The sequence below is a fragment of the Citrus sinensis genome, chromosome 1, assembly GCF_022201045.2.
Source record: "Citrus sinensis cultivar Valencia sweet orange chromosome 1, DVS_A1.0, whole genome shotgun sequence".
Lineage (NCBI taxonomy): Eukaryota > Viridiplantae > Streptophyta > Magnoliopsida > Sapindales > Rutaceae > Citrus > Citrus sinensis.
The window spans coordinates 6,684,951-6,702,385 of record NC_068556.1 but is presented as its reverse complement, the minus strand read 5'-3'; the positions used below and the strand labels follow the sequence as shown (position 1 = coordinate 6,702,385).

Genomic DNA, 17,435 nt, shown 5'->3' with positions numbered 1-17,435 from the left:
ATGAAATGAACTTATCACAAAGTTTAAACTATGCATGGCAACTTCACTTTGAGGAATGAACTTACATGAAAAGAATAAATAGAAACCTAGCGAGAAAGAGAATATATTAGGAAATGCGGGGTGGCAGGTAGTGTCATCATCATTTGAATTCAAATTCTTCAAAACCACACACTCTGTAAGATACTTTGTGATATATAGTGGTTTAATTTTCTCATATAAGAAGTGTCAAAAATAGTAAGGGAGATACAAAACAAGGAAAAATATAAACAAACCTGAAGAATCAACAATGAAATTGCGGCGGAAGGTAGAATTTACACTTTGGATGTTTACTCTACAACATTTTCAGGTTGACTTGTGCAGATCTCCATCGTCTGATTATGTGAAGCCTCCTAGGTTTATATGTAAAGCTAACTCACAACATGGAAATAGAATACAATTGCCGAAATGGGGGAAAAAGCAAAAGCCTGAAACTAGAGTCTATAAAAATGAACGATGACCTCCCCCAAGTGGAACTTTTGGCTTGAAAACAGCAGATACCATCAAGCAAGGGCAAATATTGAAATTAATACTCTGAAATTGTACAAAATGAAAAGGATGTTAGGGCCCAAAGTACATTATTGCCAAATATGGAACTATAAGAACAAACAAAAACAATGTTCCAAGAGAAGAAAAATACTCACACAGGAGGTACCCTGATCCTGAACCACCAAAGTAGTCATGAAAATCTTTCCAAGCAATATAATGAAAATAATTGGAGATATAAATTTTTTTTTCCTCAGAAAAATGATCCTAAAATATTTATCAATATTTTTTATGATCGGATTCATAGAAAAGTGCCACTGGGAAAAAATTTATTCACAGAGGCAATGAGAGGTAAGAATTGTGTTATTATAAAACTGCAAAGGATTAACTTACTGGGATACTAAGTAATTGTCCATGGCTGCTGACTAGGACAGGAAGGCTTCTTCTTGCTGCAACTGGGATAGATTTCAATGATAAGATAGCTCTTTTCGCTGATAATCTTCCATAATCCGCACATAGGTTTGTCTTCTCCACTTTTTGCCCTGTTTTTTCGTCTATAAATTCTCTTTCCAGTGGCAAATTACCTGAACTTAGACCCTTCGACAACTTGGCAAGATACAGCCAGTCGGATTCAATCATGTGGCGCAGCTCGGCCACCATCTCATCACCAACTAGACAAGAGCTGCAGTACTCGTTCCAACTATCCTCTCCCAAACCCCCGTCATTATGAACTTCCCTGGGAAATGCCCTGCTACCATTTTCCTTGATAAGTTTCCATGTGACAAAGAACCTGTTCATGAAGTAACACACTTGCCCAGGCTGAAGTGGTATACTTGGATATGTGCCGACACATTCGACGGCATGCATTAACTGGCTGTCAGATGTAACTTCAGAGTCAAGCTTAAAACGTTTGATTTCCTCCCTTTGCAGTAGAAGAATGTTCTTGTAGGTTGATTCACTCAGCATATTGAATCTCTTGGCTTCAGTCAGAACTGAATCAGATATCATGCTCAACAAAAGTTTGTCTGATGCATCTTGGATCAAGTGGTTTGAATAGGATTTTGCATCCTCTAGAATCTGCTCTACATCTGGAACACAATGTCTCTGTTCTCCATCAGAGTGTATCTGAAACAATTCCAGTTTTGATGGCAGAGGACCGTCAATGGAAGAACAAACCAAGGCTTTGGTGCCTCTGGACCCAGGAGTTGGGCAAAGGTAACAACCAGCTGCAGTAAGGGAGGTCTGCAATATTGTCGAAACATGATCATGAATCAAACATCGAAATAGAAAATAAAAAACGAAAATTCTTCATTCTTTTGAACCTTTTCACCAGAAAACTCAATGAAAGGATAGAAAAACTGCAAAAATAATAAATAAAGGGGGGAAAAAAAGAGGAAACATTTTAACAAAAAGAAAACAAGAAAAAGAAAGTAAAAGCCAACATCCAGTGATGGTCCTGCTATTTAGAGATCACAACTGAATTCAGGCATGACTACATAAGTTGAGAATTTTAGAATACAGCAACTGCAGTAACAGTTCAAAAGAATGACTTTGGAAAGTAATATCAAACCATTGATATGGTTGTTCAGTATGTCATAAATCATAATGACTCACTGCAAAAGCTTTTTCAATTATGATGGAGAAGAAACCAATAGATAACTATTCAAGACATTCACGTGTGCTAGAAAAATGTACCTTGCATGGGAAAGTACGAATGTAATGCAGCAGCAATTTTGAAGTACTGCCTCTAACTGGCCTTTGTCTTTGACAAATAAACTGGAAAGTTCAGATTAGAGCAGTATCATCAAAAGATTAAATACTATTAGATTGAAAACATACTAAACAATTAAGGTGTTGGACAACCAACTATAGTTGATATTACCTGCAAGACCAAGGCAAGAAACTTTGACAGGAAAATGTCCTCAATTTTTGATGGATTAAGAATCTCTAGATCAATAACAGCATATCCTTGCTGCCAAATGTAAATTTAAAACAAGAAGAAAAGTTAACAGTGAGAATTATGGATGACTGACAATTATCTAATAACTACAAGAATAACATTCATCTGAAATATAAAATTTAGGCACCATATATATCAATGCATGCTAAGAGTTGGAAGGATTGCTTACATCCATGACAGTCACAGCTTCATTTATCAAATTAGAGCACACGTGCTCAACATATGAACGTGTCCTTCGACACGCCGAAATAACTGCCTGTAGTTCAGATTTAAAGCTACCTGAAAAGTAAGAAATTGAGTAAAGCCTATGAATGCATACAAACATTGGAATGAAGTACATAAGAAAGCACAATGAATCTATGAATCACAGATAAACTCTCAAATACTTACACCGCAGCAATAAGGTCAGTGTGAAAACAAATAAACATAAAAGAATAATCTCATGAAAAGAGGTAGCAAACAAAGAAAGGAAAAACATCTCATCCGGCCAACACTGTATGTCTAAAACAACTCACATGATGACAAATCTCCTAATGACATTCGAATCCTATTCCTCACAAATAATGGACTTCGATTTGTTGGGTCCTCAACCCAATCTCGGTTACCTCCTTGACAAATCTGCAAAAATATTAAGACAAAAATTCAAGGGAAACTCAACCACATTTGATGACGAACTTTTTTCCACTGACCTTGTACATATCATCTTTTGAAAAATCCAAAAGAGGCCGCACCAGAAGAATAGAATGGTTCTTTAAATCTTCATGGCAAGAGTATGCATATGAGGAGAAAATTTGAGAAGAAAATGCCATGCCTGCAAGTCCAAGAACCCCACTATTGCGAGATAATCTGAGAATGAATAACTCAGCCTGCATAGTATCTCAAATATTACCAGATGCATAGAATCAAACCAAATCACCATCTTGTCCATAATCAATTGGTCCAAACCTGATCATCTGCATGATGCGCAATAAGTAACACACCAATCTGGTGTTGAATGCAAACCTTCTGAAATAACCGATACCTGTAATTGAACATGAATGGATTCCTAATCAGCGATTATCCTCATTAAAAAAAAACAAAAAAAATTGAAGCCTCCATAGTTAAAAAAAAAGGCATAAAATATGGAAAAAGGGATATCAAAATTCCATTACTTAAATTTAAATGAAAAAGCTAAAAATAAATCACCTCATGTCACGAGCTGCTTCTTGTAAATGACCCTGTTTTGGCCTACCATCCAACCAATCACAACGAACAATCTCACATCTGATTCCTACACAAATCCTATATTAGCAACCAATTGATCATAGTAAATTCACGGCCTCACCATACAAAGGCAAGAAATAGTTAAAAGGTCGACATACCCATATCAGAAACGCGGTGGCTAACAATGTTGGCCTCCTCTTTACTTTCCTCACGTAGCCCATGATCCACAGTTATGGCCAAAAGCCCGTCAATGAACTCACCGGCCTCACCATTCTGGTTAAACCCTCCGGTTTTCCAGCCAGCCGTTAGAACACAGAGGGCCATGCTGTCAGGTCCGCCAGAAACTCCTAAAGCTGAACACAAATATCAATCTCTCACAACAATTTCTTAGTCCTAAGAGCTAAAACGACAAACTTTAGCTTAACATGTTTCACTTCGTTTTCCCTAAGCATTTTTGTAATGATAATTACCCAAAACAATTAAAAAGTTCAATAAATCTTGCTAAAAGACTGAGCCAATTTCTTAAGCAGAAGAGAGTTTGTTTTCTTATCTGCCTACAAATTACCGACAAACAAACAGAAAGGTGAAAAGGGGAAGTTTTCAGAAGACTGACCGATACGGTGATGGGGTTTGAGGCCAGCCATGGCCATTCGCCTGGAGAAAGCTTCCCTGTACTTGGTCATGTCTGTTAAGTACTCGACAGCATGTGCATGAGAACACTTGCAGAAGAGGCGAATCGAAGGAAGATATTGGGAACGCGTAAAAGGGATTCTGCATTTTACTGATGAAAGTGAAAGCCTGGCAACTAAGGTCGATAGCAAGGTCGACGTTGTTCTGGATTGTGCACTGACGATCGAACCTCGCGCCATCCACTGGTTTTTTCTCTTTGTAATTAACAACTAACAGCGTTTGTGCGCGTTTATTGTTGAGTTTGATTGTTTCTAAAATAAATATTTTCCGACATTTTCACAAATATCCAAAACTTGAGGGGCATTAAAATGTTAATTATCTTTTACAACACCCTTGTATTTATATGTACATGTCGGTGTTATATTTTTTTCTTATTTAGTTTTTTTACTATTAAAGTAGCTTTAATATAAGTTTTATTTAATTATTTTGCTTTATAACATAAAATGACTCACTTGCTCTAAATAAATATGTGTTCTTCTATCTAATACTTTAAGTACTTAATTTTGTGACTTATAACCTAATTTCTTAGATGAAATCTAATAATTTTCAATATTTTACATGTAAATAATATAAATTTGACAACCTAATAATTTAATGAGTATTTTCTCATAAAGACATTATATTAGTTTAATTAAAAATTAATAATCATACTAATAAAGTAGAATTAACTATTTAAAAACAATGAATTTTTTACAAAATAAAAAAAATTGTTGAAATTAAATTAAATTATTGGTATTTTTACCCTTTAAGGATAAAATAATCAATTTAAATTTAGGTTAAAACAATCTTATTAGTGAAATATAATAAAAAAATCTAAGTCACAACAAAATAAATTAAGATAGATTTAATTGATTAATTCTTCTGAATCCTTTTATTTGAAATTTTTAAAAATAAGAGAATTTTTTATAATTATTTTTTAAAAGTGAGATGGATTTACAAAATTTGTGGGGTGGAAATATCACTACCCCATTCAAAATAGCTCCATCTTCAACCTCATGACTTTGCTTTCAAGTTCAATGAATCTAAGCCAAAGTTAGAATAACTACTTTAATTCTTTAAGAATTATAAAATATTAAATAATTATAAAAATGTTATTATCTATCATTTTTTATTTTTTATAAAATCAATTAATTTATTATGTTTCCATTAGCACGTTAGTTGACCAATAATAATTATCATAAAAAGTAATAATATACAAAGCAATTAGGGATGGCAATGGGGAGGGGAGGGGAGGGGACCAATCTCCCCATACCCATCCCCGATGTTTTGCATATGTCCCCGTCCCCTCCTCGTCCCCGTCAAAATTGCTTGAGAGAATCCCCATCCCCTCCCCGAATAATAACAGGGGATCCCCGAGGGTCCCCGGTCCCCGAATAATTAATAGTCTAATACATTTTTTATTTTCGATTTTAAATTAATCATATTAAAATAAACTCATACCGCTATTGTAAGCTCGTAACCAACTTTGACAGCACATTAAGGCCTCCAATGTGCTTGGATGAAGTTTGTTATGGTATGAGCTCACAACTCTACCACTAGTGTTAAAAGCTGATTCAGAAGCAACTGTTGTAATTGGAATTGCCAAAATATCTCTAGCAATTCGAGCTAATGTAGGATACCTATTAGCATTTGTCTTCCACCAACTCAAAATATTAAAATCTTCCATCCGAGATATAACTTTCTCATCCAAATATGAATCTAATTCATCTGCAACAACTGCACAATCTCCATTGTTTACATAATCATTAAAACCTGTCATCCATTTGGTTGCTTTCTTATAAGAATCCCCTGTAGATCTAGTAGAAGAACTACTACCAGTATAATCAAAGCAATAAACAGTTGGTGAAAACTTCAATTAATACTCTTCAACTAATTCCCGGCAAAGGGTGACCACTTTCCCAACATACAACTATTTTGATATTTATTATTTTTAACAATATTTATAATTTTGTTATTTATTTATTAGTAATTTTAAAAATAAAAATAAAATTAAAAATTAAAATGGGGAAATGGGTAGGGGATGGGGATTCCACCTCATCCCCGTCCCCTCCCCGAATAAAAAGTTGGGTAAAAAATTTTCCCCGTCCCCTCCCCGAAAAAAAAATTGGGTATAAAATTATCCCGGTACCCTCCCCGAATGGGGAAAATCCCCGAGGGTACCCATCCCCGTGGGGATTTTTGCCATCCCTAAAAGCAATACAATACTATAAATTCAAAGTATAAATTGGCTAAAAAATAATTCCTACACGTCTATAAATCTAAATATTTAGTACTTTTATTTTTATACTTTTGTTTCAAGATTAAAATTAAAATTTTTCCTGCCAATTAATTAGTCAACTAATGAAATTAACAGAAATATAATAAAATAAAAGGCTTTGTAAAGATATAGTAATAGAATGATATAAATCAGAACCTTTTATAATCGTTTAATATTTTTTATAATTTCTAAAGTAGTCAAATAATAATAAGTTACTTCCATACGTGTTTGGACCGATTTGATACGAATTGGGAACAATGTCATTAGTTGATAAATAATAGAAACATAATGATTTAAATGCTATTTAGAGGTTAAGACATGCAAATACCACGTGGCTGGATCTCATGCACTTTGAAGTTGTTAAATCAGAAGCTCTGTAGTGTTATTGATTTTGTTTACCTCGCAACCAACAAGAGAGGAGACAGACACGAAACAGGAGTAAGAAACAATATTCCACGCGGTGCCTACGCCAGTAAGCCCCGTTCTCCGATGCGGGGATTTTCCCGCCAAATCGATCAGTACGAACGACATCGTTGTACCCTGCAACATGACACCACATCGAACGCTCAGCTCATTTCCGTTCAAGTCCTCTCTTCTCACGGTCCTCGTGTCCTTCTACCTCCTTCAGTTCATACCTTCTCCTAGCCCGATCCAAACCCCAACTCAAAACCAAAACCAAACCCGAATCTCTTGCAACAACTACATAGTCCGGTTCAGGGAGTACAAAACCGCCGAGGATCACTGCTCGTATCTAAAATCAAGGATTACACCAGACGGCTGGAAATGGATCGAGAGGAAAAACCCAGCCTCGAAGTACCCGACCGATTTCGGGTTAATTTCGGTCGAGGAATCGGCGAAACAAGGATTAATTGAAGAGATTGAGAGGCTGAATTTGGTTAAGGATGTGAGTGTGGATTCGAGCTATAAAAGGGGATTGCTTGGCGGGGCTTTCGAAGATGGGAAGAAACGACCCGGAAAGATCTTTACTTCGATGTCGTTTAATGAAGGAGAGCATTACACGGCTACCACCAGTAATTGCACGATTAATTGGAGACGCCATCTCTTGATGCAGGTATTCATCTTCTTCTTCTTCTTTTTTTTTGGGGGGGGGGGGGGGGGGGGGCAATTAATGAGTGGAAAAAAAAATTGAGTTCAATTTTTCTTCTTTGATTTGTTGGCATTTAAATGAAATTCTAGAGAATTCATAGCATTGTAATCTGGATTGCTGTTCTTATTAATTGTTATGTGGGTCAAAGTTCAAATCTTGTATTTCTGAGGTGTTGGAACTTTTGGCCTACAAGGTGGAGACATATCTCTTTTGTTTGCACGTGTGCAAGATATGAATAAGTTTTTGGACAAGCTTTTTGGAAATGGGATTTTTTTTTTAATTGTGTTTTCATTTTTTTTTTTCCCTCTTCCTACTCTTGTAGAGGTCTCAGGTTACTTCTTTGTTTGGAGCTGATGCACTTTGGGGAAAGGGGTACACTGGTGCTAAAGTAAAAATGGCGATATTTGATACTGGCATTCGAGAAAACCATCCACATTTCCGTAATATCAAGGTATTGTTTGTTGGATAAAAATGATAAAAGTTGTTGTACTTATCTGTTTCTTAGTTTGATCTGTTACTGATGCTATGGGAGTATAGAATGGTGAAGTTAATGAACATTCTTTGTCATTGAATTTTTTATTCTACATTTACTTTTAGCTTATAGCAGAGAGCTGACATTTAATTAATGCCTTGAGCAATTTTCAGGAACGTACTAATTGGACGAATGAAGATACTTTAAATGATAATCTTGGACATGGGACATTTGTTGCTGGAGTTGTTGCTGGTCAAGATGCAGAGTGTCTTGGATTTGCACCGGATACGGAGATTTATGCATTTCGTGTGTTTACAGATGCGCAGGTAATGCATGTTGGATATGTGGAATATGTTTATTTTGTTCCTATGACATGAAGTTGCACTGGCATTTGTGTCCCATTTTGTGTCCTTGTGTGGTTGACCTTTTCTTACCGTTGTTTCTGTCTGCATATGTTTTACTATTCATAATCCAATAACTAAAATTTAATTAAGCTTCAAAAGGTTTTGATTTTGCTCTCTGTCTTCAATGAGGAAAGTAGGGTGATTGTTTCCATGCTAAGAGCAAAAATATTTTAGGCTTCAGCATATTTTTAAAGCTAGCTATGCTATTGAATTTCTTTCCTTTCTTAACTTTTGGTCAGGATTATGAGAATTTCGTGTTCAGCCTATTGCAGGTATCATATACATCGTGGTTCCTTGATGCCTTCAATTATGCTATCGCGACCAATATAGATGTGCTGAACTTGAGTATTGGAGGGCCTGATTACTTGGATCTCCCATTCATAGAGAAGGTAAAACTTCGTTGTCCTGCAAATTAATCAGTTTGTAGTTGAAATTTGGGTTTTGTGAAGATAGACTTTTGAAACTTGGATTCTTTCTAAAATGTTATTGATCTTTGCTGTTACAAAGATATAATGGTGGGTCTTTTCTTATGCCTATCAAATTCCAAGGAAAAATGAGTACAATGTCTTAAATTTTATATCCATTTCATGTTTCATGAAGGATCATTCTGTAAGGTTGCCAACTATTTCTGCAGAAACCTTCAGTAACTATCCATTGTATGCTTTAATATGCATGTTTGTCTGTTAAATATTTATGCGAATGAGACTTAAAATTTTCTTAATATATCTATCTATTGTATGCTTTAACATGCTCATTTGTCTCTGTTAAATATTTATGCCAATAAGACTTAGAATTTCCTTAATATAACTGAGTGCTGCATAATCATTCACCAGATCTGGGAAATAACAGCAAATAACATTATTATGGTTTCGGCAATTGGAAATGATGGACCACTGTATGGCACTTTGAACAATCCAGCAGACCAGAGCGATGTTATTGGTGTTGGTGGCATTGACTATAATGATCATATAGCCTCATTTTCTTCACGTGGCATGAGTACATGGGAAATTCCTCATGGGTATTCTTCCTATCTTAATGTTCTTTGATTTTATTTTGATTTGAGCCCCGAAAGTCGGTTAGTCTATATAAATTTTATGGTTGTTTAGAGTAACCACTGCTTCTACTGATATTATCTGGAAAATCCTAAATTCTGGTATGATCAGAATGTCAATTTTTTTATTCTGTAGTTTTGGTTGTGGCATTTGTTTAGAGTATAAGGCATACTTGTGATTGGGCTTGCAAGCATGGTCAACCAAGGAAAGGACAATTTCTTTGGAGTGCTTCTTCAGTTTTTCCCCTGAATGAATTATATCAAACAAGATATGGCCGCATTCACTTTGATCTTCCTGGATAGAGTCAAGGATCTTGAACAGTTGGAGATTTCAATGATTATGGGCTGTAAGATTGGAGCTGTACATATCCAACAATAGAAGTACAACTGGATCTGACTTGTACATTTCTTTGTCTGCAATATATTTACCTGAAATGAAAGTTGTCCCGACAATCTTCTACATGATTGTTGTTGGTCATCCATCGTTCAAAAACTGCGGTTTCCTATTTCTCCTAGATGTTGCAGGTTCATGTCAGCAAACTTTGCATAGTTTCCCAGTGGCTCAAATAAAAATAAAATTCGAAAAGAGATTACTCTCTAAATTGCAAGACCTCAGTTGGATATCTATTGCATCCAAATCTAGGAGATTTGACCACTTGTTGTATTGAGGATCTTCTCCCATCCAAAGAAATTATCCAATCTTGTCAATTTTTTTGGGCTACAAATTAAGTCCTTCTGTTGCATTGCTTTGTTAAACAATTAGTCATGCTTGTATGCTTTTTCCTTTGTCCTCTATACTTATCCTATAAACTGCAGATATTCATAACAATTTTGTTATTTTTAAGTATTTTTCTTCCTCCATAAGCTTGTTTGGTCATACTTGTATTAAAATGTTTACTGTGTATATTGCATCTACAGCTACGGTCGTGTGAAGCCAGATGTTGTGGCATATGGGCGGGAAATTATGGGGTCTAAGATTAGTACAGGTTGTAAAAGTTTATCAGGAACTAGTGTGGCCAGTCCTGTGGTTGCTGGTGTGGTTTGCCTGCTCGTTAGCGTTATTCCTGAAAACAATCGGAAAAACATTCTAAACCCAGCGAGCATGAAACAAGCTTTGGTTGAGGGGGCTGCAAAGCTTTCTGGTCCAAACATGTATGAGCAAGGTGCAGGAAGAGTTGATCTGTAAGTTCTGTTAGTCACTGGGTGCTTGGTTTTGGTGCAAATTCATTTCTTTGTCATTCTCAGTAGTACTGTCGCTATTTATTGTTTTTGTTGCCGTCATTCTTAGCGTCAGCTAACTTAGTATTATTGGTCCTATTTGTTCACTTTTTTGTCAGGTTAGAATCATATGAAATTCTAAAGAACTACCAACCCCGTGCAAGCATCTTCCCGAGCGTTCTTGATTTTACAGATTGCCCTTATTCATGGCCATTTTGTCGACAACCACTTTATGCAGGTGCTATGCCTGTTATTTTTAATGTTACCATTCTAAATGGGATGGGTGTAATTGGCTATGTTGATGGTCCACCAACATGGCATCCTTTGGGTGAGGAAGGGAATCTTCTAAATATTCGCTTCACCTATTCAGAAGTAATCTGGCCTTGGACTGGTTATCTAGCACTGCACATGCAGATTAAGGAAGAAGGTGCAAAATTTTCGGGAGAGATTGAAGGAAACGTAAGCGTTAGTGTACACAGTCCTCCTGCTCGAGGAGAAAAGAGCTCCCGGAGGTGTACATGCATGCTTCAGTTAAAACTAAAAGTGGTTCCAACGCCCCCTAGATCTAAAAGGGTTTTATGGGATCAGTTTCACAGTATTAAATACCCTCCTGGATATATTCCTAGGGACTCTTTGGATGTTCGCAGTGATATTCTTGACTGGCATGGAGATCATCTCCATACAAATTTCCATATCATGTTCAATATGTTACGTGATGCAGGATATTATGTTGAAACACTTGGTTCTCCTTTTACATGCTTTGATGCTCACCAGTATGGAACACTTATGCTTGTGGATCTTGAGGATGAGTACTTTGAGGAAGAAATTGAAAAGCTGAGTTATGATGTTCTTAATACTGGATTGGGATTGGCAGTCTTTTCTGAGTGGTATAATGTGGAGACAATGGTAAAGATGAGATTCTTTGATGATAATACTCGAAGCTGGTGGACTCCAGTCACTGGAGGTGCAAACATTCCAGCATTGAATGATCTTCTGGCCCCATTTGGGATTGCTTTTGGAGACAAGATTCTGAATGGTGATTTTTCTCTCAATGGTGAGCAGAGTCGATATGCATCTGGAACAGATATTGTAAGGTTTCCAGGAGGTGGGAATGTACATAGCTTTCCTTTCCTGGATACCACGGAGAGTGGGGCAACCCAAAATGTGCTGACTTCCAGCACAACCAAGGTGAGTAGACATTTCCAGCTTATTTTTTTCTTTTGGTTTTTGGTTATTAAAGGATCAAATATGGTTGCCGAATCATCTTTTTAATTCCATGGAAATGCACAACATTGTAAACAAGATTGATTTTTTTTTTATTTTGTATGATTCTCCAGTTGTTTAGATGATGATTGGATAGTTATAATGATTAATAAGCACAAAAGAGATGCAAGCATGTTTGTGCCATTCAAATTTTAAACCTTGCTTTGCAAGAAATGAGAGGATCTTATTTGCATCATCGCTTCACTTGATCTGAATGGAACAAGCCAAGTGCTTAAAACACAACTCTCTCTCTTCTATATGACACAAACATCGGTAAGACATTTAGTTTGTAGTTGGTTGAAGGCCATATTGTTGTTAATCGTAATTTGATGGCAATCCAAATATCCAATCCTCTCCTCACTCATGTGAGCAGGGTTTGAACCCATACCTCTAGTATTACTCCTAGAGGTTTTTCAGAAGGTAGGAGGTGGGCAAAGCCCAAATATAATTCTTAACCAGCTCGGAGTTGAACTCGGTGTCTAGCCAAACAAAGAGGCTGAAAGCCACTTGGCTATGCCCCTAGGAGCGGCACATTTATTTTTGAATGAATTGTTAATTTTATCTTTTCCAGCACAAGTAGAATTCCTACAATAAACATGAGTTATTTTTAGTTTTGCAAGAATCCAATTGATTATTGTCGTATGTATTTATGGTTTCTATGACTTATGCAGGCTGACTCCCCCATTCTTGGTCTTCTAGAGGTGGGTGAAGGTCGCATTGCAGTATACGGCGATTCCAATTGTTTGGATAGCAGCCATATGGTTACTAACTGTTATTGGCTCCTAAGGAAGATATTAGATTTCACCAGTGCAAACATTAGGGATTCAGTACTTTTTTCAGATTCTAGTAAGCATGATACACCCTTGGTCGAAGATGACAACCAGTTGCCATCTCGTAGAACTGATGTAAATTTCTCTTCATATTCTGCTGTTGTGGGCAAGGATTTGGCCTGTAGAAGTGACTCTAGATTTGAGGTTTGGGGAACAAAGGGATACAATTTAGATGTAAGGGAAGGGGATAAAAAAATACCAGGCTATCCTGTTTTTCATGTGGGTAGAGGTTTCAATTCCACCATGGACATTTCAAAATCAAGACGTCCCAAGTACACTCAGATAAATAAGAGTGATTATTTGGGAAGCAAGTACTTGGGCTTAATCTATGGAGAAGAGGTAAGGAACACAAAATGTCTTTAGGATTATAACTTTTTTTTTATTATTATGAAGTGAAAATCTAGGTTCTCTTATTATAAAGGACTGAAAAATCTCCTGTGTCCTAACTTCAAATTTGCAGCTTGATATGCCCGTGCTGGTTGCTAGCCATTGGCTCATACCTGCAGTAGTTGCAGTTACTGGTTAGTGAACATCCTTGAAGTTTCTATTTTCCTCTTGTAAGATTTTAGAATTTCGTTCATCTTCTGTTGGTTTTACTGTTCTGTTGAATTGACTACTATGCTGCCTCGCAGGGGTTTTGGTATTTTTGAGTTTCTGGAGAATCCGGCAAAAGCGACGGAGGAGGAGGAAAGGATCTGGCACCCTTCGGTTGGCTAATCTATAAGGATAGATTTTTACTACCCCTCTATTCTAACGCGGTTATTTTATTTAAAAGTATCTCCTGTAGCATTTTTATTTTCACAAGTGTTTGAAATTTTGTCGTTGGCATTATTAGAGGAAATAGTTTTGTATTCATAGCATAGATGTGCTATATTCGTTCTAGTTGGGATGCTTGTAATAGCACAAATTTTCATAGGTTAACAGATATAATTTTATAGGCATTATAGAGGATCTAACTGACAATTTTGAATAGGAAAGAACATATATCTTCCCTGCACTACTTGCGCTGGTGTATTTTGTGGATTTCCTTTAAGATCACTGTAAAGCTAAATGTTAGCAATTGTTCATCACTTGAACGTTTGCTGATTCCTTTATTGAACTTGATAGGATCATCTGTGTTGCTATGTATATTCAGTCTATATTTTCACTCATGGCAGAAAAATTAGAAGACAAAAACCAGATCAACCTCCGGAATGATCCAATGATTACAAAGCATAAAACAATTAGATTCCAGATGATATAGAAAAAGGAAGGGTAAAAACAATGCAAACATAGTGGAATACAGTCCAAGGCACTAGTATTGTACATTGAATTTGATTAATATTCCCCGCTTTATTGCTGCATGGCAAATTGATCTGACGGTGACCTCACTTGCATTCCACCAGTTACAACAGAACCACCTACGAGCCCCAGTTTTAACATTCACAACCCGAAGATCTCTGCTGCTGGCCACCGCCGACATCAATGGTGTCTGGAAGATAACTGCATCATTAACAGTGAATTCGTGATAGCAATTTCAACCCAAGACAGCATGTCTCAAAATCAAATGCCAATCTTAAACAATAAGGACTTGAGTAAGGCTAGGTTTTGATGGATATCAAGGTCCCCAAAAGTCTTAATGCAATCTCTATAGTTCTGAAGACTTGTAATTTTGTCCAAGGGAAAACTACAGATCTTCCTAGGATATCAAGCAAAGAGCTTGCTTTGATTTGATTTCATAGATGCAAAATCAACTGAACCATGCAAGTTGCTTTGATAAAGAGTAAGCAGCAGATTAAAGGGATTATTTTGACAGGGAAAGAAGCTTTATGGTTTTCAAGGAAAACGAGCTGAGTGCTGATGAGAGAGCCATCAGCTATAACCCAGCAGATTAAAGTTGGAGGGTGTTCTGACTTCTGATCAACTTAAGTGAAAAAGAGCAAATTAGTGAAAGGGATTATTTTGACAGGGAAAGAAGCTTTATGGTTTTCAAGGAAAACGAGCTGAGTGCTGATGAGAGAGCCATCAGCTATAACCATCCACAAATTAACACTTCACTGTAGCACCTCACCAGAAACTACAGCAAATGAGCAGATCTAAACTACAAAGACACATCTCAAAAATACTTACTCTTCTTCTTGAGGTTCATTTTTCAGAGCGTTTTTGGCTATACACTCAAAAGCAGCTTCTACATTGAAACCTTCTTTGGCAGATGTTTCAAAATAAGGGATATTCCCTTTGGAAGCACACCATGCCTTTGCCTTCTTCTCAGACACCTGATTATGATGTATATTAACAGTTCATGATGAAAAAAACAGAACATGACCACATAAATCTCATACAAGAGAAACACAAGAATAAAAAGCACATTGCCACAATCATTTATAAATGCCATAATGATTTGGATGTTTGAGGGAAGAAAATTCATCTTACCACTCGACTATTGCCACCATCAACATCTGTCTTGTTCCCCAATACAACAAATGGAAAGTTTTCAGGATCAGAAGGGCTGGCCTGGTAAGAAATTGAAAAAGGAAAACATTTAGTTTCTGATCCAATTGACTTGGAATTTCCTCAGATGTTAATGCACTGCTAATTACCTGAATCAGGAACTCCTCTCGCCAATTGTTGAGATTATCAAATGATTTCATGACATTCACATCATACACAAGAACACAACAGTCTGCGCCACGGTAGAAAGCCACTCCAAGACTTTGAAACCTTTCCTGTCCAGCTGTATCCCATATCTGAAAGCGTATAGTCAGTCACAACTATGTGATGTTTCAAGCACATTTCTCTGCTAAGCTACTAAAAGAAAAAAAAAATAATGATCATATTTACTAACAGCAGACTTAAGGAAATAAAGGATGCAAACCTATTGATTTCCACTGAATTTCTACAGATTAAAGTAGGGTAAGTTAAACAGATTTGACAGTAATTTTTTCATAGTTTTAGTTAAGGTCATCAAAATGAGAGATATGAAAAGAATGTCCAAGGAATTTGAGGTTTATTTTTCCCAATTTTGACACCAGCTTCTTCATAGTAGAATACCTATGTTTACTAAACTCATAGAACAAGTACAGGATACAATTTGAAATCTGCAACAGAAAAATCCACTGATTAATTTTGAAGTATATCCAGCATTCAGCACTGTAAAACTCAGGAAGAGACGACCATGAAATGCATGCCAAAAGAGACAACAAAAATTTATCCCACCCTCCCAATTGAAAATTTTCAATGCATAAAAAAAAATTCTCATTTGAGATATCTCTACAGCATCAAAAACTTGACCAGTAACAGTCATCACACTGACAAGGCGTTGTAGTAAAAATCTGAAGAATCTCAAACGTATATAGATTATTGCACAATCGAATTCATTTATGAGTAACAATTACAATAATGAAGCATTTAACAAAAAGCAAGAACCGTCACCCACAGCATATACAGGTGAACCAGCTAACCTGCAAAGTGAAAAGCCTGTCCTCAAATTGGACTTCTTTGGTCAAGAAATCTGCCCCAATGGTTGCTTTATACTGGTTACTAAACTTGCGGTTCACATATCTAAATGCTGAGTGTAAGGATAATCACATCTTTAAATCTAACTTCATGCAAAAACAAGCACAAACACACACACAAGATCATATATTAAATCGAAAAGAAAGCAACTTTTTAGGATACTGATTCATCAAAGAAGTCTTCCCAACCCTGTACAAAGTAAATAGAAATCAGAAATTAAGCACCGAACCCAAGAAGGAAAACAAAATCATATTTCATAACCAACTAACATCAAACACTTTGCAAATTTCTTATTTTCTTTCCTCATTCTTTTCTTTCTCCATTTTCCTTTCAACCAAACACAATTTCGAGGACAATGCAGCTAAACTAACCCTAAAATTCAAAAAAAGAAAAAGAAAAGGAGAATTGAAACATTACATGCAAAAATCGTCCGATCAAACAAACAATCCAGATTTAATACTCGAATATCACAATAAATGTAATTAAAAAATTGAACTGATTAATCTAATTGCGATGTAATGTAATAAATGGAACCAAAAGCGCACGCAATTCCATTTTCTCGGCATCCAAACAAAAATATATTCGCGTGAAAATATATCAGAAAAAGAAAACTAACTAACCCGCTGTCTCCGAGGATTATAACTTTGAGGAGCATGCGTCTTCGAGAAGCCATTTTTTTATTCAAAACGCAATTGAATTTTCTCTGTGCAATGTAGTTTTGGCTGTTGCACGAGGTAGTTTTTCTGAATTATTATTATTATTATTAACATTTATTTATTTTTAGATAATTGAAAAAAATATCGAATATGCAAGTAAAGATTCTCATTCTTTCTCTCCCTTAACTTTTTTTCTTTTTTAAAAAAATTAGAAAATTGAAAATAAAAATCTTTTTATTTAATTGACCGACCTTAAAAAATGTTGATAATCATTTGTGTGGAATATAGCAACTACCGGTCATGTTA

At 36.0% G+C, this 17,435-nt stretch overlaps 3 protein-coding genes across 7 annotated transcripts; 1 reads left to right on the top strand and 2 right to left on the bottom strand.

The window, feature by feature from the left end:
- Window positions 1–174: 174 nt before the first annotated feature.
- Window positions 175–4,631, bottom strand: LOC102619394 (uncharacterized). Of its 3 annotated transcripts, none has more exons than XM_052437671.1 (11): window positions 4,299–4,631; window positions 3,844–4,038; window positions 3,668–3,752; window positions 3,428–3,503; window positions 3,172–3,348; window positions 2,998–3,100; window positions 2,652–2,761; window positions 2,405–2,494; window positions 2,218–2,298; window positions 916–1,764; window positions 175–698 (listed from the first exon to the last, which is right to left on the bottom strand). In XM_052437671.1, the coding sequence occupies exons 1-11, from the start codon at window positions 4,552–4,554 to the stop codon at window positions 633–635; spliced, it is 2,088 nt and encodes a 695-aa protein (XP_052293631.1). In that variant the 5' UTR covers window positions 4,555–4,631; the 3' UTR covers window positions 175–632. The 3 variants fall into 3 exon arrangements, with proteins under 3 accessions (XP_052293631.1, XP_052293628.1, XP_006475632.1); XM_052437668.1 differs by having other exon boundaries at window positions 175–570; window positions 3,844–4,032; XM_006475569.4 differs by having other exon boundaries at window positions 175–570; window positions 4,299–4,629.
- A 2,381-nt stretch (window positions 4,632–7,012) lies between these two features.
- Window positions 7,013–14,106, top strand: LOC102618142 (subtilisin-like protease SBT6.1). The gene is made up of 10 exons (XM_006475564.4): window positions 7,013–7,704; window positions 8,063–8,191; window positions 8,386–8,538; window positions 8,889–9,005; window positions 9,450–9,634; window positions 10,586–10,849; window positions 11,005–12,073; window positions 12,820–13,317; window positions 13,439–13,499; window positions 13,611–14,106. Exons 1-10 carry the CDS (start codon window positions 7,180–7,182, stop codon window positions 13,700–13,702), a joined length of 3,093 nt encoding a protein of 1,030 aa, XP_006475627.1. The 5' UTR covers window positions 7,013–7,179; the 3' UTR covers window positions 13,703–14,106.
- Window positions 14,107–14,140: 34 nt separating this feature from the next.
- On the bottom strand, window positions 14,141–17,307 carry LOC102618424 (ras-related protein Rab7). 3 transcript variants are annotated; one of them, XM_006475566.4, is made up of 7 exons: window positions 17,094–17,307; window positions 16,636–16,662; window positions 16,419–16,518; window positions 15,558–15,704; window positions 15,391–15,471; window positions 15,088–15,233; window positions 14,141–14,449 (listed from the first exon to the last, which is right to left on the bottom strand). In XM_006475566.4, the coding sequence occupies exons 1-7, from the start codon at window positions 17,144–17,146 to the stop codon at window positions 14,440–14,442; spliced, it is 564 nt and encodes a 187-aa protein (XP_006475629.1). In that variant the 5' UTR covers window positions 17,147–17,307; the 3' UTR covers window positions 14,141–14,439. The 3 variants fall into 3 exon arrangements, with proteins under 3 accessions (XP_006475629.1, XP_006475628.1, XP_024953032.1); XM_006475565.4 differs by having other exon boundaries at window positions 14,141–14,460; window positions 17,094–17,300; XM_025097264.2 differs by lacking the exon at window positions 17,094–17,307 and adding an exon at window positions 16,891–17,059 and having other exon boundaries at window positions 14,141–14,460.
- Between the last annotated feature and the right edge of the window lie 128 nt (window positions 17,308–17,435).